The sequence below is a fragment of the Perna viridis genome, chromosome 3 (assembly GCF_037379345.1).
Source record: "Perna viridis isolate PV_CMFRI_1.1 ecotype Kerala chromosome 3, ASM3737934v1, whole genome shotgun sequence".
In the NCBI taxonomy this organism is placed as follows: Eukaryota; Metazoa; Mollusca; class Bivalvia; order Mytilida; family Mytilidae; genus Perna; species Perna viridis.
In genome coordinates, this window is record NC_142447.1 from 3,554,659 (window position 1) to 3,577,008 (window position 22,350).

Sequence of the window (22,350 nt, forward strand, 5' to 3'; positions counted from 1 at the left end):
CTTTTTATTTAACACATTTTATTCTTATCATTTTAGTAAGTTACAAACATAAATTCATTTTTTTTTTTCAGATAACACAAGTTTGTGATCTTTTAAATAATGAAAATTTCATGTAAACAAGATTTGGCATGTGTCATCCACTGCCTGGGTCAATCATGGACACCCTCTTAAAAATATCCTCATATGACCTAGGTGGTGTTACTCTCCGTAATGATAACTGTGAAAGGGGCACATCCAAAATATATAAATGGGGCCTGCACCAGAAATTGATTTAAAAAGAGGGTTTCAAGGCTTTCATTTGCTTATTTTTGCCAACACAATGCAATATATTAACAAAGTATTTCAACAAAAGGGTGACTTCCAATTCTTGGATCTGCTACTGCTGTGACATGTAAATTTCTTCATAACCTGTCTTTTTTTTCTGTTTCAGTACTGAATTGTCTGTAAAATTTGAATATCTACTGCGCTTCATTTAATTAAATTCTTAAGAAAACTGACCAAGCACTATAAATACTGTACATATATTTTTCCACAGAAATATACTCCAACATTTGATGAGACTGATTTTCCAAAAACAAAATATGACATGATTTTTATGAAGTAAAAAATGATACACATAGTTAACAAAATACTGTTACATTTTATTATCCTAAAGAGCAATACATGAATGGAATACAGTAATGCATAAAACAAAATATGTTTAAGAAATCTATCTGTTACATTAAAGACAATTTCAAGAAAAAATCTGTAACACCAAGTAACTGAGGTCTAAAGCTAACTCTTTATATATAATGCATGAGGTTAGAAATTCCTGTGCCTCAATTTGCACTATAAGATAGCATAGAGTAAGAACACGGCTGGTCAGGCTCCTCTGGCATAGTAATAGTAGATAATACATACCTCAGGAATCTATTGGAAGTCAGAAAAATGTCTCAGCTGATAAGGATATCTATAAATCCATAAGTTTTAGAACTTTACAATATTCTAATTAAGGAGATAGACCTACAATAAGGGACATAAATCTTGATATCAGTGATATGTTTGCATCATATTCAATTTCACTAAAGCCTATCAAGCTTTATTTGAAATAGAATGAAATCAATCCAAGTTATTTTGATACTTAGATGAGACTGATGTTAAATGCTTCACACAAACGTTCCAATGATTTGTAAGAGTTATGTCCCTTACTCTAGGTCTACCTACTTAAAGTGAACACAACTTTTTTCAGCAACCACATAAAAATAGTCAGATTGTAAGTTTTTTTTGGTGATTGTGTACACATTGTACACAACAATGCTAGACATCTTCCTCAAACTTGTCTATCATTCAGATTTAGCTGATGCTAATACTTGTTAACCTTGCATAAAACATCATGTTACATGTATCCATTTGTACATCAGAAAACAAAAAAGAGTCATGAAGTAGAAAAACAAATATTCCACGTAAATATTTTCAGATCCAACAATACAACCCATAGCACTGAGGGAAATATACATGGTCCCAGTGTTGTTAATCTTCAATTAACTATCTTTATTCTGGGTAACAAGAAAATGGTGTCAGGGTTGGATCTGTGTTACCGTGAAACTTAACTATAAAATGACATGAGTTAGGACTGCAGTAAAATCTTAGCACTAAACAAATTTTAAGTCAAGAGGCTCTCTTGGAAATCTCGTCAGACTTTTCCATTACTTATTTCTGTTTCTATATTTCCTACTAAGTTTGCACATAAATAAAGCGTGTTAAAATTTCATTAAGTACAATATCTGACACTTGTTTCACACAATCTTTACAATGTACTGACTTATACTATATTAACAATCTAATTAAAATTAGACCTATCAATTGTTCCATTCAGTCACTGCATGTAGGATCTAACAGCACTTCATTCTACTTTCTGTTCAGATGACCTTTTCAGAATTCTTTGGTTTTTCCCTTAGAATAATGCTTTTAAAATCATGGAAGATCAATTCTGATTGGCTGATCAGATTGGTCATCAGAACATTTTAATTTGATTGACCATCTTGACATTATAGTACAGTTTCACTTACGATTGGCTTTATTTACAATTTCTTGATCAAATTAAGGAATTTGGAAGCAGTATGAAATTTTTGAATTGCTAGATTCAAAATGTGTTACTACAAATGTGTTACACTTAACTTTTTCTCCACTGAAAACCCTTACTTCTTCAGGAAATTATTCAGAAGGACATCCATATCTTTCTTACTACAATCATATTCTCCCCTTAGCACATATTTCATTTGTTTACAACAAAAATATTTTGTTCAATTTTATATTGGCCAATGTATGTATGTAAAGTTATTGTAGATAATAAACTTCTATCATCATTATTGCATTCTCACAATTACAAACAATTTGATTGGCCTTATTAATGAGATCTTAACCTGTTTTTGTCCAAAACTGATAAAGGGGGAAATTTGAAAAACAAAAAAGAACATACGACCCTTGTCACTGAGGATGTAATTTAAATTACTGGCAAATAAAAACGAAGTAAAAGTTGTCCTCAAACAGTGTCTACTGACTCCATAGAAAATTCTTTAAAATTTTGGCTGTCTTTTGTTTTCTTAAACAACCTTTTTTCAGAACTGTAAATGATCAAGCAAAACTCACCATTTCTTGTTTTAAACTATTTTAGTGTTAAATGAGTACAGATTAATTGTTGGGAACAATGATGAATTTGGTATAAGCGCAAATCTCCAAAGCTCTTGGCAACAAGACAACTACATAAAAACATAATCCAAGAATGGTCCCTAAGTACATGTACCCAAAACTACCTTCACAGTATTTGTGTTAACAGTTCTAGCCTAACATAAGCACTATAAAGTGAACTGGAAAAAGTTCCCTCTTTATTCATTTTCAGAAATAGCCCGGAAATTTATTTTTTAAGTTTTGGTATATTCATCAAACAAAATTTTCTATTCCAATATTAAATTCAGTTTGTAAATTACCAGAAAATGAAACAGAATGTAGATCATGTTGATTGCCAAAAGGCAAAATAACAGAATGTTGTAAATATCTTTTATCATGTTGCCAAGACTAAAACAAAACTAATTACACTCAGAATTTTCCTCGCCATTTCCCAAAAGAAAAATAAAGGAGACTTTTTCCAACCCTTTAAACACAAAACATTTAACACTTAATCTGCATACTTCAAGGTACATTTGATTATCTCTACAAAAATAAATCATGCTGCATTGTTTGTTCTCACAACATATCACAAAAATAATCCATATTCTTGTCGAAAATGCAACATTGAAATTGATGGATTACATGACCATCACTATTACAAACTGATAATAATCATGATTAGAATAGAACATAATCATGATCAACATCATGATTAGGTAACTGAACATAATCATGACTATGATTTTAACAGAAAAAATAATCATGATCTGAACAGAACATAATCATGATTGTAAAGCTTCATGACACTAGTAAGATGACTGTCTGATTACATACACTATGGAATAAATGATTATGAATTTACAAGATGGACGACAGCTGATTTTCAATGACCTACTGAAACAATCATTCTCTCACTTCAAACACATATACATGATTTTAAACTGACGAGGACAAAATAAATGATTTGATGTTGTGGACTATGTCAATTTTTTCCACTTGTCAAACACCATGATTTTATCAAATCATAATGCTGATGTTTTTTTTTCTATTTTAAGTACAGAGATTCAGCAAGCCAGTAATGAAGATGGAATGCCACCACAAGTGTTAAATCCTCACACACACAAAATGTTTCAATGAACGTCTGTGCTCTCTGGTTTGACAAGATGAAGAGCTGCTGATTCCGATAATGTACTATGTGGTTGTTGAGAATGAGGTGTACTATGGGGAACAGATTGATGGGCATCGAGAGTTGGTGTCACTCCAAGTCCAGCTGATGCAGCCGCAGCGGCAGCAGCTGCAGCAGGGTTGGGGAATGGATATCCAGCACCATTCATCCCTTCTGGGTAGCCAACAAAACCATAGGGTGGTCTCACTGAATCTAAAAATATAAATGTTTTATGCACAATGTTAAATCTCCCATGAAGGACAGTTTTAGATTGAATGGCAGAACAAACATTAATGCACTTAAGCTATCATCTGTAACTTTAACTAAGCATCTATATATGTATTTCACAAGATTAACATATTCTGTGTTGACTTATTTCATAAGATGGATGTTCAATACACACAGAGCCTATGCCCAGTAAAACCTTCTTTTTTAAGAATCCAAAATTATTCAAATTTCACTGAGATTCACACACTAACATATATAATATACATTAACCAAATGTCAATGGACAACAACATCAAACTTGTTTTGTATTATACATAATTGTAAGCGCCAGCATACAAGCATCAATATTATAGATGTTTAAAGCAAATTTAAAGCAGGACAGATTCAATCAATTTTCATACTTGAGGTAAAGTATTCTTTGTTTACACAGTTGCGTAGACTGTCTGGAATGCGACCAACAACGGCCCTTCTTATTTCCCCTGCTGCCATTTCCCGTAATTCTGTCACACTTTGTTCACTGTAGAATGCTGAATGAGGAGTACAAATGAGATTTGGACAATCTTTTAAAGGACCTGTGAAGTAAAATTAAGAATTATAAGATAAATTACACTCTTTGTTCTTAAACATTCTTACAAAAGTAAACGCTACACATGTTCTGTGCTGTTTAAGATCTTTTTTCCATTTTCCTCATTGTCATTAAGAGTTTTTGCTAATTTTCTCATCTCATATTTTATTTTGACCACACAAAAATTTTACTAAACAATGTACAAACACTTTCAGTTTAGGTGGCTTTGGTAACACAAATTATCCTTTTGATAAGAACACAGTTCTATTTTATGATTTCCATACTTCAATTATTGCATGGTGTTAACCAATACTCATGTACATTTCAATATCATAAGTATGATTATCCAACAGTATTGGAGATCATAAACATCACGTGAGATGATTTTTTTGTTTTTTTTTTTTCTTTCAATATTTTGATGTCATCAAAAGTAAATTTGTCCCTTTTTAGGATCACAACAACCAAAGAGTTAAAGGGACAATACAATACCATCAGTCAATTTCAAATGGTATGTGTACATACTATTTGATAAACTGAATGGCTCACTTTCATGGACGTCTAGAGCTGCTGCACGGATTCGTGAATCCTTCAATGCTGCAGCCAATGCATGCTCATCCACAAGACCACCTCGTGCAGTGTTGATTAAAAATGCACCTGCAATAGAAAAGACTTTGAACAAATATAAAGTTTTACATAGAAAAAAAATTGAGAAGATAGGACATTTCCCACTATTTTTTTTTATTATTCCACTCCTAAGAAGGGTAATAAGAATATACATAAGTGTTAATCCATTACCCCATTTAACAAACTCACTTTTTGTAAAAAGTGTGAATTACACAAGACTATAAAGTAAATGAAATTGTACAGACTAAAGTCAAGTTTAACTTCATAAATTATATTTATTAAATTAAGTTACTTAAATTATGTTGTAATTGAACAAAGCAGAGACTTTCTATTAATTGAAACAAGAAGTTCTGCCAGCGACATCCTTTGCTTTCATCTTAATCAGAATATGAAAATCTATCATATATACTCCCCAAATTTTTTGGGACTATATTTTTAACTGCTGGGAAGGGCTCCTACTTACAGACAAGATCTAGCTTATGAACTAAAAAACATGAAAATGTCAAAAGCTTCAAAATTGACACGAGGGTGACACCAACACTGAACAGCCAAGACAGCACCATTTATACCCCAATGTTTAGTTGTAACCATCAGTTTTAGGAAGACTGACGTCATCTTCCACCTTTTACAGCTCAAATATGATGCAGTAAAAGAATATTTACTGTTTAGTCTTTATTTTTACCAAAATACTGGCCTTTAATGATCTTATTAAAATTTCCTACTCATCCATTTTGTGTATTGATTTTTATAGCCAAAAACCATAAGGTGTAATAGAAACATGACCCAATAACCTACCATAATTCATGACAAAAGTAATCAATATTTTAGTTGGTAATGACAATTCTTTTTATGAATTTCTTTTTCTTTAAGGCCAAACCTCTTATTTTACTGAAATTATTTTAAAAAATGATTTGTTATAATATCATAGACTTTCTATTTTATTCTTTGTCAAGAATTAAATTATTTACTACTATAAAACAACTCTGGCTTCTAATTATCTATTTTTTATTTCATTTATTGAAGATATAAAAAAAACAGGTATACTTGTTGTAATTAATGAATGATAGTGATGCAGCTGTCAGAAATCAGTCCGACTTATAAGCGTGTCAAGGCTAGAATTCATAAAGTTTGGACTGAAAAGGGGGGATCTGACTTATAAGCAGGTCCAGGATAGAATCCAGAAAGTTTGGACTGAAAAGGGGTCAGACTTACAAGCAGATCAACTTATACTTGAGTATATATGGTATAAGTTTGATTATCTCTCCTTCCAAGCATGCACTTACATCCGATGCCCAACCTCGTAAAAAAATTAACAAATTCCACTGAGCATATCAGTTTCACATAAAAAGACAGACAGAGGCTGTGTTAGTGGTAGAAGATAGCCACATAGCCAAATGCTAGTTGAATTTGAATGTGGCTTTATCGATGAACACTGAAGATAGCCTATTCATATACATTGGACATTAGCTACAGCATTTGTCCATGCCTTTATTTCTATAACAGTGTAGCTAATGCAAATTTTCTACTAACAGAGAGAAGGATACATTCCTATATACCCTAAACTATGTAATAATCAGTCAAATCATTTATATAGTGAACTATAAATCAATGTAATGCAGAATTGATTTAAAATTTTTAAAACCTTTTTTTTCATCTGACTGATGCCTGGCATTGCTTTGTACAAATTGACATTTTGAACCAGAATTATATTGTGCTAGCAGACAGAAGCAACAGCCTGTAGGAAGGTGCCTACCAGTTATCACTCTATCAAGCTATATGCTTGACAGAGAAGCTGTGACTACTGATTATAAAGTATCTGGTGTGACTTGGCCAGGGTGTTAACAAGGAAGCCACAGAGGGATAAAAATGGCACCATTAAAATCCCTTCACAATATTATAAGGAACAAGAAAATAAGTTTTTCTCTACTCACCTGGCCGCATCTGTTTTATTGTAAAGTCATTTATCAGATGGTGATTATGTTCATTCAGATTACAATGTAAACTAACACAATCACTCTGAAATAACAGATCCTGTAATGTGTATACTCTCGTTATGCCTGTAAACATGAAAATGAACACATTAGTTAAATGTGTACCATATTCATTACATTACTGTGAAAGTACTATTGTTCGTGGAGTACCAATTTTCATAGTTTTCGTGGGTACCGGTAGGTCAAATCACGAAATTTGGTTCCCAACAAAAAGAAGATTTCCACTGATGTGTATACTGATGACCTCAAAACCATGAATTCAAGAATCCTCGAAATTGTGTTTCTTCCCTAATCAACAAAAACTGGTATCCACAAATTAAAGTACTTTCACAGTATATCATGATTCATTAAATTAAAATCACTCAAACTATTTTCATCATTGTTTTTAAATAAGCTTTTCAACCTTCCAAATCAAGGCTGTTCCCATTGTACTTTACTATTTTAAATAAAGGGGTGGGGTTATATACTAAGTGTGGCAGAGATGACTATTTGAAATCCCTAAATTTTGATAATTTATGAACTAATAAACTTTGGTCTAATCAATGAAATTGATACCCATATAGCAAACACTTTTAAAAGTGTAAATTGAAGTTTTTGAATTATCATTAGACCACAATACATAAGCCAATATACAGGTGTAAAACTAGAGGCTCAAGAGAGCCTAAATTGCTCACCTGGTTTACCATTTGCTTATTTGAAAAACTTGAGAAGTGAGACAGGCTAAGTTAAAATTGACTGAATTGTCAAATGCAGGAAATGCTTTTAATTAGTGTTGGAAATCAGCTGAAAAATCATAATTGATTAATTGGAATAATCGGTACCTGTCTGATGCAATTATAGATTAAAATCAGATTTGTTGGAGGAAAATTAAGGTCTTAATGTATCAGTTCAAAAAATGCATAAACCTTTCAATAACAGTAGTTTATCATGTCAATATATTTTGTCGTATCAAGAATTGTTTTAACTGCCAGTTCATCCCATGTTTTTATAAATCCAAAATATTTCCATACAAGGCTTTTTTTAATTCTCTGGGTGGTCAAACAATATCTGTTACTGATTCCCCCTAACGGGTCTGCCATGACCTTCATAAAAATCCTGTCTCCGAGGTGCTTTACATAACAGAAATAGTAGTGATAATTCAAAAGTTTGAATGAAAGAAAGTGTAAATACAAACCAGAAACAGAAAGGACATATTTTGAATATGGATTGGTGAAAATCGATTTAATAATCAATCATCAGAGGAGAAAATTTTCAAAAATTTGTCCATGACAATGACAACAACGCAGGCAAGCGATGGCATAAGTTCACTTGGCCTTTGACCAGATGAGCTAATAAAGGTGTCGTAAATGTTATTTTTAGACTAGTCAGAATATTAATAGGATTAATGGCCTACTTGTCAGTTAATCTTTTACACTTTACTTCCCCTATCTGTATATAATGGGCTACTTCTGCTGGACACAGATGCCACATATAAAACAAGTGTTCAGTTTATTGTAACATGTATGCTATCATTACATTTTTTAAGATTTCATATGTGCGACCTTGGTTGTTCTTAATGTATTGATTAACAACAGTTTCTAGAAAAAAACAGACTGGTGATTAAAAAAAATAACAGCCAAAATCTAAAATCTATAGATTTCTATGGCACATTTCGAGCCAATTTAGAAAAAAAAGGTAGTTGAATTCAAGATGTGATGCCTTTGAACTGTTAATATTTCTAGAAAATAAAACATTTCTCTATGTTTTCTATCTTGTTTTTATTCATTGTTTGATGTTGCCTTCACATTTCCATTGCTTGATCTTTGTCATTTTGAATACCTTAATGATTCTTCAAGGTGACATACAGCAAGAATATTTCATCCATACCCTAACTTACCTAGTGATTTTTCAACACCATCTTGTAGATATGGATCATAAAATATTACATTAAAGCCAAAAGCCTTTGCTCTTAAAGCCACCGCTGAACCAACACGCCCTGAAAATCAAACATATACTGCACAGTTTCGGGCGAAAGTAAAATCAGAAAATATTTAGTTGACAACAACGCTCACTTCTTTCCTTTTAGCTTAAAACCACTTTACTATGATGTACCGGTAAATGGGTAACTAGTTTCAAGATGATGTGGAAGCTTCTACATTAGGATTCCAAGTCCTCAATTTTTTTTTTTTTGACAAATCATGAATTTTTCTTAGTATAATTACCGGTACTTTCCTCTCAACTATGAGTGTGAACTATATAACTTTCTGTTAAATGTATTTTACATAACATTTTTTTCCTTGCATCAAATTACTAAGCAGATTTTAAAGAAACCCAATGAATTCACTATCAAACACCACAAATTAAGGTTAAAAGTTACCTAAGCCCACAATTCCAAGTGTATCTCCTCGAATTCTGGCTGATCCTTGGGCAGCCTCTCGTAACTGCTCAGGACCATTTATTTTTTTCCCTTCACGAACCATATTAGCTAACCAATAAGTCCTTCTATATAAGTTTAAAATTAGGCAAATAGTAGAATCTGCTACTTCTTCTACACCATAGCCTGGCACATTACATACAGCTATTCCTGCAATACAGACATAATGGTCTAAATGCTATTTACCGTAAGATCGGAAAGTACTGCCTTAGTTGCATTATTGCACAAAATGTGAAATGATTAAATTTACGTTAATTTTACTGCCATTATGAGAGTTTTTACAATTCTTAAATATGATTTTCCTAAATGTCACAAAAGATTTTATTATAAAAAAAAAAAAGACAAAACTGCAATAAGAAAAGGATGCATTAACTTCTGAATTTTCAGGATAAGTATCTAGTAATTTTTCATTTTAATTGATAATACAGATTGAAGTACATGCAAAACCTTAACTTTAATTTTTTTATTAAACAAAAACAATACAGCCAGGCACAGTAATTCTGATGATCTTCTTTTCATTGTAGATAGCAACAACATAAAATTCCATCCAGAACTGACATAAAGCAAAACCCAGGCAGTGCCACGGTGGAAACCTGACAAATTTTGTTTTCAAAAAAATTTCATCTCAGTTGCTTTCTTAGGGAGCTGTAAAATCATTTTCTGAGCCATTCATTGTCTATTTGAAAAACGAATTTTGTACTTTATGACATATATATGGTATAAACATAACATGAAACAAAAAATTCTGTGGGAAAAAATTTACCATGTGCCATTCATATCATTGGAACTGCCTGGTTTCTAAATGGACACAGCAGTTTCTTAAAAATCCAGTTAAGACAACATAAACACTTTCACTTGAAAGGTAATTAGAAACAGTAAAATTTGGCTGAAGTCTTGAATAATGATTGAGCTGAATATATGTAAATGTATTGGGAGATCTTGAGAACTTCAATGATTTACACCAAGGATAAACCACCTAATTTAGGAAATTTTCATTAACTTTCACATTTTTCTACATAAAAAGAGACAGGAAATTTCTGTGAAGAAACTTATTGCTTTCCATTTTCCCTAATAAACATTTATCCTTACCAAGTTCTCCAGCAGCTTTCACATCAACATTATCATATCCACTCCCAATTCGCACAATTACTCGTAAGTTTTTAAATTTTTCTAGGTCTTCCTTTGCCAAGGTGATGGTATGCCACATTAAAGCTCCCACAGCCTCATTTAATACCTACAAGTTTTAAGAATCAGTTAGTTTGACCATGCTGCAATAGACAGATGAACAAAATTTTAAAATAACTATAGGGGAATGTTTCCATAAAATCTTTTGAAGTTCTATTTTTAAAAAACACTTCCATGCCAATTAATGAAATTAAAATTCTGATGTTCATAAATCCTTTAATGACAATAGTGAAATGTTGGTGCTACTGTTGTAAAGAAATACTTCAGTGGTCGAATTTAAGGGGAAATACTTGCTAATTGCAAGTTGAAATTCAATTTTGCTAGTAGAAATTCTTTCCACTTGCTAAAGTTTGCCAGTGGAATTCTATGTGTAATATAGGTCAAGTCCAGAAATAACCCCAAAAACTTAAATTTAGCAAGTGTAAATTTTCAGTACTTGCTAAATTTAGCTAGTGGAAAAAGTTTTGAAATTCAATCCCTGACAGACAAAAATATTTAACTAACTGAATAGAATTTGCTTTGTAGCATTCCACCACTGATTTTTGTTGTGCTAGCTCACAGAAGCAAAAGCCAGCAGGTAGGCATGTCACCCTCCTCAGACACATTATTCTGATTGAGCTAAATCAGTCTTCACTACTAATTCTATATGCTGCAAGCAGGAGAAGCAGTGACTAACAATTTTAAAGTCTTTGGTGCGACTCAGCTTGGGATTAAACTCACATCCTCCTGAATTCTAGCAGAGCAAACAACCATGAGATCAATGTGGCTGTTTGTTTCTTGAATAATGCTTTAGATGGTAACAAAAGTCTGTTAAACTGAATATGAACTTACTTTTTCATGAATTTCTTGGGTTGACTGAGCATCACAGAAAGCTACGGTTGCCACATCTTTAAGAATTGGCATCTCAATGGAGCAGTCCCTTCCATCAAGTAAAGCTATGAGGGGACGGGGATGCATAGGCCCATTGGGGATTGGTCCACGAATGGACACTAAAAAATCAAATACATCACATTTAAAATCAATGATAAATCTATGATTGCATGAACACAAAACAGAACTATAACAAATTTACAGATCTTTATGGTATCATGATGTCAACAAAAACATTCACAACAGCATATACAATATAAGTAGAATCATAAATGTAAAATTCAAAATTAAATATAAATTGGAAAATAAACAATTTTCAGTCATGACAATTGTTGACAAGAAATACCTTCACTCCCATTTCTAAATAATAATCACAAATGGACAACAGAAGATTTATACCAGTACTTCTACTATATTAAATTAAAAAACCTTAGTGAGAGCCCTTACACACCCCACCTTAGCTACTCATGTAAATTTGTTCGTAAGAGAAATACATGTAGAAGGACTCTGATAAAAAAGGAATTAGTGTTTTTTCAGGCATTTGAAGAGATTGCAACAAAATAAAATTTAAAAAAGATTTTTGAAAAGTTAACAATGACAACAGACCACTACAACAGACACAAAGTGATGGCAATAGCTCACACTGACCGTCCCAGGTGAGCTTAAAATGAAGCATGTACACAGTCAAAACCAAAAATCATGTCATAATCTGCAAGCGTTTAGAAAAAAACGTCCAAAAAACATTACTTCTGTGAATTTAGCTAAGTTCATCAAGGCCCATAATTTCGGTAAAAATCATCATAGTGCGGAACCAAACACAAACTTGTCCTGTAACTTGGTGAATTTTTATACTAAAACTCATGTCAATATCTGCAAGTGTTTAGGAAAAAGTCTGGAAAATGGTCATCTCTGTGAATTTTACGGTTCAAGGCCAGTTACTTCTGTAAAAATCATGGGAGTGGAATGAAACATAAATTAGACCTGTAACTTATCATGGTAAACTTATATACGAAAAACTATGTCAATATCTGCAAGTGTTTAGAAAAAAGTCCCAAAAACTATTATTTCCGTGAATTTTGCTATTAAAGTTTAAGGCCAATAATTTTGGTAAAAATCATTGGAGCAGAACGAACTTTTAACTTGGCCTGTAACTTACCATGCTGAACTTATATACCAAAAAATCATGTCAATATCTACAAGTTTTTCAAAAGAACCTCTGGAAAACTGACGATGGACTGATGGACGGACATGTCAAAAACATTATACCCTCCACAACTTAAGGAGTTGGCATGGGGTATAATAATTACTATTCTATAGTTCCACATAAAAATACCTTTTATACAATTTTATTCTTCTTTCAACGGAATGATCAAAAAGTTTCAACTCGCTATCTTTAAAATACATATTCACTGTCTTTGGTTGACAGGCTAAATAAAAAAAAATTAGATCATAAGGAGGTAGACCTAGAGTAAGGGAACAACTCTTACAAATCATTGGAACATTTGTATTCAGCATTTTACATCAATCTCATGTAAGCATCAAAGTAAAATGGGTTATTTCATTCTATTTCAAATGAAAGCTTGATAGGCTTTGATGAAATTGAATATGATCCAAACATAAACCTGATTTCAAGAGTTATGTCCCTTACCCTAGGTCTACCTCTTTAAGTTCATCATGAAGCTGGAGTTCCAAAACCAAAATTAAAACTCACTCGTAGGCGCTTCCAATCGAGGTCTTTTAACTGGTTGAAGAGTTTTCTTCTTGTCCATGTGATGCATGTGGAGTTAGAAACTCCACTTAATTAGTCCAATTTTGACAAAGCTGACTTATGCACAGCCTAAAATATAAAAGTTCTCATCTTCAAAATATTGAAAGAATGCAGGTACATGTATTGTTTTTAATTGCAGGTGTAAAATAATCAAATGCAAGCACTATACAATTCTAGTTGTTTGCATTGATTACTCTTTGCCAATTGAGTTTTTTTAATTGCTGATAGAAGTTATGAGAAAAGAGTATTTTCAACAAGTTTCCAATTAAAATTGTAACCAGTAAATATCAAGCTGTCTATCATGTGTGTCTTGATTGTCTGATGTGCAAGTATTCATGGCAGCTTTTTCAATATTTAGTATGTACATGTATATGTATTAGCAGTGCTGTTTTTATTTAGTGTGTACATGTATTAGCAGTGCTGTTTTTATTTCATCATTTTCAGTGTTGATAATTCATTATGAAGTACATATTTTTCCAAACACCTCAAAATTAGTCAGAGACATAACAGTATTATATGTATTTACAATAATCATCTTCTTTTCTATATGAATATCTTTTAATAGGAACTGCTGACCCTGAAAGTTTGTCTGACAGTATGTACAACTCGCTATTAGTCTGGTTTAACATGTACCTGAATAACAGGTGCATGTCACACACGTATTTATTCAGACATTTCGACAACAGTTTCCAGTACATTAAAGTGAATTTAATACACCTTTACAGAGAAAAATTCATGGTTTCACTATGTACATGTAGCTAAAAAATTTAATGCAGAAGTACCTTGTTACAAAATTGACCAATTGTATCTGAGCTAGATGTTATAATCAGGCAGCAGTCAGAACAGCCCAGCTTTTAATAAACTGGTCTTCATGATGAATTATTTATCTGTTATTTACTTTGCTGGAAAACTCTGGAAAAATTTTTAAAAAAACATAAATAATGATTGAATATAAGACTGAGATTCTAAGCTTAAAATGCTGTACTCATACTACTCAAAATCTAAATCGTTATATATATAGACCAATACAAAATGTACATTAACCAGTATATTCTACAAGAACACAAACTATAGTATAGGCAGTGTTCTAGGATAATTCAGAAATTGAGGTTTCCTCGAGAAAAATCCATATAAAATCAACTTTCCCTCAGTCAATGACTGCTTTCCTAACAAAACAAATCCTTACAGCATATGAAGTTTTCAACTTGCCACGGGAAAGTGTAACTAAGTACCTAACTTTCCATGACCCAAATTTCACTTGCCCTGGGTAACGGGAAATAGGAATCCTAGAACACCGATAGGATACTTTTAGGAACATGTACCCTCACAGAGAAAAGGAAAGGCACCAACTGTTATTTTCTTAAAAACAAAATAATCTTAAAGATCATCAGATGTAGCTTAAAGCAACAACACACATTGTAGTTATTGATGAATCTTTAAAATTAAGACACAACTTTTACGTCTCAGGCATTGTTGTTCTAGATATACCTAAACATATACAGGAAGTTGATATCGGACAGCAACCATGATCGCTTACAACTTATGCCCTATCTATATAATGCCACATTACAAATTTAATCGATCAAATCTCAATCAATCCACCTATTAGGAACTGAGATAATTCAGGTGTATTTTGGATGGATGGTAATTCCAATATACCATCCACTTTTTAAATGGAGTATTTAAAGATAAACAAAACATGAAGAAAACACATGAAGGTGTCAAAATTAGTAATTTCATAAACATAACATCAATAAGTTCATAGTACAATGTATAATGTACTGAAGATTAAAAGTGTCCAACTTCCTGAATACACACAAGATATACCCATAAACACAAATGCTGAACAATGAAATGAGTAAAAAACAATAAATAAAACATAAAGGCATGCTATGTCAAAGTTAAAAATTACACAAAATGAAGGTACAAAATGTACACCAAAGTACGACGGACAGACCAGACTCATTAAGCTGCTCTTGTTTCGGGTCATGCATATAAAAAGTAGTAGCCATTACAGTATATGACATCAGTTATAGGGAGCTAATCCTAGTGGATCATGTTGTTTATAGACAATAGATTCTTTTGGAACTTGTCTGTTAAATACATACACATCTAAATACCTGCATTATTTATACTTTCTAGTCAAGACTACAACTCAATTTGACATTTTTTTTCTCCTGTACAAATAGTTAAAATACATATATATATGAAAATTTTGCCATAATAAAATAAAATGGGCATTCTTCAAATAATGCCATGCCTGTAAAATCCATGTACTTCTTAAAATTTGCACTCAACAGTGCAGTGTCATAAAGTTCATGTGTTCACAAAGTACGTGTAACATGATGGCATGTCATTCAACTTGTTTAAAATGATAAATCTGCTTCACACACCTTTGTGTATATACAATACATTCAATCATTGTGTGTAAAGAAAGGAAAACAAAAAATTGAAAAAATAGTTCAGGGACCATGTATAGGAAAAAATAGTTCAGGGACCATGTATAGGAAAAATAATTCTGGGACCATGAAAAGGAAAAAATAGTTCAGGGACCATGTATAGGAAAAAATAGTTCAGGGACCATGTATAGGAAAAATAATTCAGAAACCATGTATAGAAAAAATAATTCAGGGACCATGAAAAGGAAAAAATAGTTCAGGGACCATGTATAGGAAAAATAATTCAGGGACCATGTATAGGAAAAATAATTCAGGGACCATATGTAGGCATAAAAAACACAAAGGTAAACAAGATACCATGAGATTTAACTATGCTCAAGTTTTACATACATGTATTTACAATTACATCAATGAAGTCGTCACAAATAAGACAGTCAACAGTAATCATTACGATGTTAATTGTAAATACCAATACTCATTCATTCTTTTTGTCTGCGAACAAATAAATTGCTCAAAATCAACTTTTTGAAGATTTTTTTCAAAAATATTATGCCAACCTTGAAAACATAATGAACAAATTTCAGGCATTACTAGACTTCCACCTACATAGTTCCTGCTAGATCAGGAAACTATGAAGAATATTGTTTTCCAATTCAACACTATCTGACTATAAACAAATACACATGTGTTTTCTATATCTTCCACAGCATGAAGATGAACAAAAACAAAATATTTCACTACACAACAGAAATACCTTAACTATAAATTCATCATTGTAGATTAATTGTCTTACTTATAACATTACCATAGATTTTCATTCAATTATACTGATGAAGACAATCAGCATTCTACTACCTGCACATTATTTAGTATTCACCACGGCTTGTATCATTAATATATAAGCAGTGCACTTTCTGAAATCTTATATAGTATAGATTCCACTTATGGTATTGAACTGTTCATTGTAATTTGGGGAAATTTGGGTATTTAAGAAATTTACTGTTCTATTGTCTTTAGAAAGAACACTGAAAAATACTAAAAATATATCATTCAATCAATATTACTGTTATATGTCAAATCAAAAAGACTGAAATCTAAGTTTCAACAATACAATAAATTTACATGTAATCTGACTAGAATCTCTTGAATTTACACATACATGTACATGTTACATGTACATTATATTATGTAGCTTTTAACACACTCCATGTCTTTTAAAATTGTAGAATGAATGAATGGAAAATTATTCTATGTGTATTAATCTATATAAATTTTCTCAACAGATGAACTCTATCTCACACTAAATGTATAGAAGATGGCGAACAAAGATAACACCGTTTAACTTCCTATATCACAGGTTAACACACTTAAAAGTCAGTTAAAAGGAATATTTAAATCATTCCTCGATAAAGAAACACGAGTTACAATTCAATGTCTGTGAACGCCTGGTTTTGTCAGGGCTTCAACAGACCTTGTATTACTTTTGTTATCGATTTTACAATTAAGAGTTATATCTCTGTTAATACAAGTGTTTGTACTGTTCCACAACATTAACACTTTTTGTACAATGTATATCACCATGTATACTTTTAAAATGACAAACCTTTTATTATTTTCTGTCATGTTCACCCAAAAGATACTACTTCATAAATCGTGTATTGTAATTTACCTGTGTGCACATTAAAGTCGTTAAGTAACTATGTTCCCGTACTCTTTCAACTTGATGAGGTGTGTAAAAACCATCATTAACTGAGCATGGTGTTTACAAATGAATGTTCCTAGATTACATAGAAAGTCAATGAACCTGCCTCAATGGATTTCTAAATTTGCTACTGCACACACATATAAAAGTGATATTTATCACTAAGCGTATACTTTTTATATAAGATTTACAGATTTCCCATTATGATAAGCAAAATATGTATACCTGTACAAACTACAAGTGTTTTGTCAGATATCTTCTGTGTATTTAACATTACTAAACACTTGTGGTTTAAAATTAAATAGGCTGTTAACTTTTGTTAATCATTTGGCAGAATTGTGTTTATATTTAGAAAGGTAGATAATTTTCAAAAATTTTCCTCCTCTTAGAAACTAACATATAAATCTACACATACAGAGAGACTTGTCGCAAATTCAGTCTAAATTTTCCCTTTCATCCATCGTATTAACTGCAGTCAATAAAACTTCTACGTGAAAAAAATATGCTCACCAGACAACCACAGCACCTAAATTCTTATCAAACTACATGTACATGTGCAACCAAATGGGTCTGTCTATCCTTCTGCATACATGTATATAGTTTAATGATGGTAAGGAAAATTCTATTTCAGTAATGTTAAAATGACATAAACAATCCTAACAAAAGTTTCACAATCCTTTCCTAATTTACAATAAAAGTAAGTTTCTAGACTTCATGGGTTAGAAACCTTCCATCGATTGTTATCAATAACTTGTCAGACATGGAATAATAGTTATTCCAATGTTTCCAGTGGTCCAAATCTGGTCATATATGCACTGCCAAAACATGTACATGTATGTCAAAAAATAATTCTAAATAAAAACATCAATTGTAAAGAATAACAACACGTATTTTACTATGTACATGTAAAAGGTACACTACAATACGAAAAGTATAAATCAGATCTACATAAATACTCTACCTTTAAAGTGCTTAAACACATACATCGTAATGTAACAGGTTGTCCTTATTTACATGTCTCTTACAGCCAAACAATAAAGATAATGTTTGAAAATTTCTCATGACCTTGGATATACACCAATACATTCATATTTGTACTTAAATGCATGTATCTAAAACACTCATGCAAAAATGTGTTTCATGGAATTCTGACACATAGTACAGGCATATAGGTCTCAGTGACATTAGTAAAAGGCAAGGAGAAAGTACTAGTGTACATATATGTAGTTATATGTAAAAGTGTACATACATGTACAATTATACATGTATGTCACATTTTCCAGGTCAAAAGTTACTTTTCATTTGAACTTGCGAACAAAACAAGAGCATGTATAGTATTCATTAAATTTCTGAAATTTATAACTCCTTTATACACTTAAATGTAACAATAATTATGTAAATAATCCCGATAATACATTCCATGTGCTTCATGTAATTGATTTCACCGAATTTAAGTAACTCGTATTTACACATAGCGTTAGCTAAAACCTCATTGCCTTGACATTTTAAGTGACCAACAAGTATATTAACATAAGTATACATTATGATTACATGTACATGTATGTCAATGAGTACAGCTACTTTCTAGTGTGCTCCATCTATCCTATATCACTGACAGACATAATTATACAATGCACACGTAGACAGAATCAGTCACTTTTCTAAGCAAGGCATGCCACAGCACATTTTGCTCCTCTCATATGTTTTTTAAGTTATTTACAGCAACAATATTTTTTTAAATATTCAAAAGATGTTAGCTTGTAAAGAAATATTTTGCCGTTAAGATTTCACTGTCTAGCCAATTCAAAATAAATGCATGTTTCTCTGTATTAAGATTGTATATTATAAAAAGTCAATGAACCATGCTCTTCATGGATCACTGAATCTACAATGTACTTTTTTTTGGGCAGATTAGAAATAGCAAAATGGAATACAGACACAACCCTATTTTTGACCTACACATTAATGTGTAAACAATGTAAATCAAAACTTGATGAGTCACTATCAGTTGCGATTTAACACATGCTTTTCAATTGTTTTTTTTTAAATGCAATGCAACAGTAACTCATGACTAAATTCTTATTTAATCAAATTTCTTCAAGAACAATAAAACATTTTCTTTAGATCATAATAATTTAAATTTTAACACCCAAGGCAGGCCTCCCCCTAATTGATAAAAATGAATTGTATCTCTTTCACTTAGTGACAATAAACTGTCAAAAAAAAATATGAGGAAACTAGCACTTAAAACGTTACCTTGTACATAGATTTTATACACGTATTAGCCACAGCATGCAGAAGGACAAATCTTTGAGTGTATACAAAAAGCATTTGGCTAGTGATAAATACAAATGTATCAAGTTTGACACACTTGTACATGCACATTTATGTGTACATGAAAGGAAACCAAACAATCAACTTTTTTCAATTGTGTTACATGTACATGTACTTGTATCTTACAGATCATTTGTCTATGCACAAGTTGAAGTGTAATGTGAGAAAATCTCAAATGTACATTGTACATGTACATTTGTACACTTTAAATTTGAAAAATTCTTTTTCTTCACTTTTTTCTTTAACTGTAGCAAAATTTTTACTTGCATTATACCTGAAAACTGAAGTTTGTTAGTATTGACTTTTTTTAGGGGAGAGATACATGTACCATCAGTACATGTATCTTGAAACAAAAAGGATCAGTTCTGAAGAAAAGTACAAATTCAATGAATGTGAATTACAAAGACATATTGTACATATGTAAGTCACTGAATATTTCCAGTCTGACAGAACCTTCAAGTCTCTATGTCCAAATGACCAAAAACTTGTTAGCAATTTTCTATTTTAGTCTTTAACATGAGAGCTACCTTCATATATATGTAGTTACCTATATATGAAGCACTACAATAATTCTACATAATTTCATCAATAATACCATAATATACAAATGTACATGTCCAGACCACAAATTTCCTATCATCTTGAAACTTTTAAATTGGCATCTTGCAGTATCTTTAAATTTTTATTATAGTCTTTATTTAGAACCCACATACATGTACACAAATTTACAATATTTAAATTCACATTTAAAGATTATTAAATTACATGGAATTACCTATACACAACAACCTATTTAAATTCTCCCATTCATATCAACAACAATTTACATGAACTAAAACTTGATATCAAGTATCTAAAATAACAAACAAGAAATTTATTGATCTGTATACACATGTATATTACACAAATATCTTATGACTACCAATCAAGAAAATACACTATTGTTAGATAATGTCTATGGGATCTAAAATAAACCACACATACTAAACATCAATACTTCCTCGCATGCTAATCAATATGGATTGTAAATCACTTCAAATATCTGTCTAGCATTAAATTAGAATGATATCAACAAGACCATAGGGTCATTTAGACTTCTGTGTGTTACACATCACCTAAACAATGACAGGAAATACTTTTATAAAACCATGTCGGCGTGTAATGGACACCCTACCACTTTGCTGGGGGTCATTTGCATAAACTGCACCGAAACGAAATGCCAACTTGTCCAACCATTCAATTTTTTAAACGACTTTCAATTATCGTTTTTGTCTTGTACTATCATTGAAAACCCTGAAGACTTAAAAACTAGACCGGCATGTACCCTTAACTTAAAGATGAAATTCAAATAATTGATTAAATATTGTGATTATGAACTACAAATGTGCACATCCGATATATTGAGGCATGCCTTTGATCTCAAAATGGTTGACCCAGATAATTTTATCCCGTTTGAAAAAGACGTAACACATGTTCTTGCCCGCAATTCAGCAACATTTGGTCTTTGTCTAGAGGACAACAATTTACAGGTAGCATTGAAATGAAAGTAAACCGGCAAAATGTGTGTCACAAAGGTTTTAGTAAACAAAATTAGCTCACCTATCCATTCGCACTTTTAGACAAAGAATGGTGTGTGTAGATCCTATGTCACTTGAATGTCACAATAACACAAATCTCCCTACTATCTCACCTAGCAAGGTGTCAGAAGGTGCAAATACGATTACTTGAAAAACATGTGCACATGTGGGTAAATACTCCCCCTTTAAAGAGATTTAAAACGAAGTAATTTGGAGGCCGTAACAAACCGGTGATCTCCGATAGGCTAACCAAGCCGAATGCGGTCTCGTATTGTCTCGATGATATGTGACATTTTGAAATAAATTTTGTAAAATTATTATTAATTATTTTATGAAGTGAATACAAATAAAAAGTCTGTTTAGAAATTATAGATAACAAAAATGATATTGATAATTATTTTTTATCGCATGGGTGCGTTCGAAATTATCGCTCCTGTTTGCTGGTCTCCATTTTCCCGCCACATTTTCTTACAATTAGCCATGCCGTAGGAGTGGCGAGTCATATTGAATATCCCGGTAAATATATATTTTTTTCGAAGAGAAAAAATAAAACGTATCGTATTTTTAAGACAGATCAAAATAATTTCAAAAGCATCATGATATTTGTTTCTATTAAACCACTGGTTTACCATATGCAATTGCAATTGAAGGATTCACTGGATATTACAAGCGTTCACACACATTTTTTCTAGGAACAAATTGTTCACTTAAAGCACTAGATGAAAAAATTGGCTTATAATAACCCAGAATACCCCTTTTCTGGAACTTTCCGTAGTTTTCAAAATTTGTGGACGCGCTTCATTTTATAATAGTGTCGAATCAACGAACTCAATGATATACTAGCTTTGAAAAATTAACCACATGCATGCGCTGATCCCAGGAA

General features: G+C 31.7%; 1 protein-coding gene across 2 annotated transcripts; it reads right to left on the bottom strand.

Moving 5' to 3' along the window:
* Positions 1-620: 620 nt before the first annotated feature.
* On the bottom strand, positions 621-21,729 carry LOC148620692 (C-terminal-binding protein-like). 2 transcript variants are annotated; one of them, XM_088574391.1, is made up of 11 exons: positions 21,490-21,729; positions 14,238-14,367; positions 13,399-13,524; positions 11,649-11,806; positions 10,722-10,866; positions 9,576-9,782; positions 9,096-9,194; positions 7,160-7,285; positions 5,151-5,258; positions 4,441-4,611; positions 621-4,024 (listed from the first exon to the last, which is right to left on the bottom strand). In XM_088574391.1, the coding sequence occupies exons 3-11, from the start codon at positions 13,463-13,465 to the stop codon at positions 3,777-3,779; spliced, it is 1,329 nt and encodes a 442-aa protein (XP_088430517.1). In that variant the 5' UTR covers positions 13,466-13,524; positions 14,238-14,367; positions 21,490-21,729; the 3' UTR covers positions 621-3,776. The 2 variants fall into 2 exon arrangements, with proteins under 2 accessions (XP_088430517.1, XP_088430516.1); XM_088574390.1 differs by having other exon boundaries at positions 5,127-5,258.
* Between the last annotated feature and the right edge of the window lie 621 nt (positions 21,730-22,350).

Bases quoted from the DNA above. Each gene is read 5' to 3' on its own strand.
- LOC148620692 (XM_088574390.1), bottom strand. From the start codon at position 13,465: ATGCATCACATGGACAAGAAGAAAACTCTTCAACCAGTTAAAAGACCT. The intron at 10,867-11,648 runs GTAAGTTCATAT...TAAAACTTGTAG, and splicing joins CCCAAGAAATTCATGAAAAA to GTATTAAATGAGGCTGTGGG. The intron at 4,025-4,440 runs GTATGAAAATTG...TTATATTTTTAG, and splicing joins CAAAGAATACTTTACCTCAA to ATTCAGTGAGACCACCCTAT.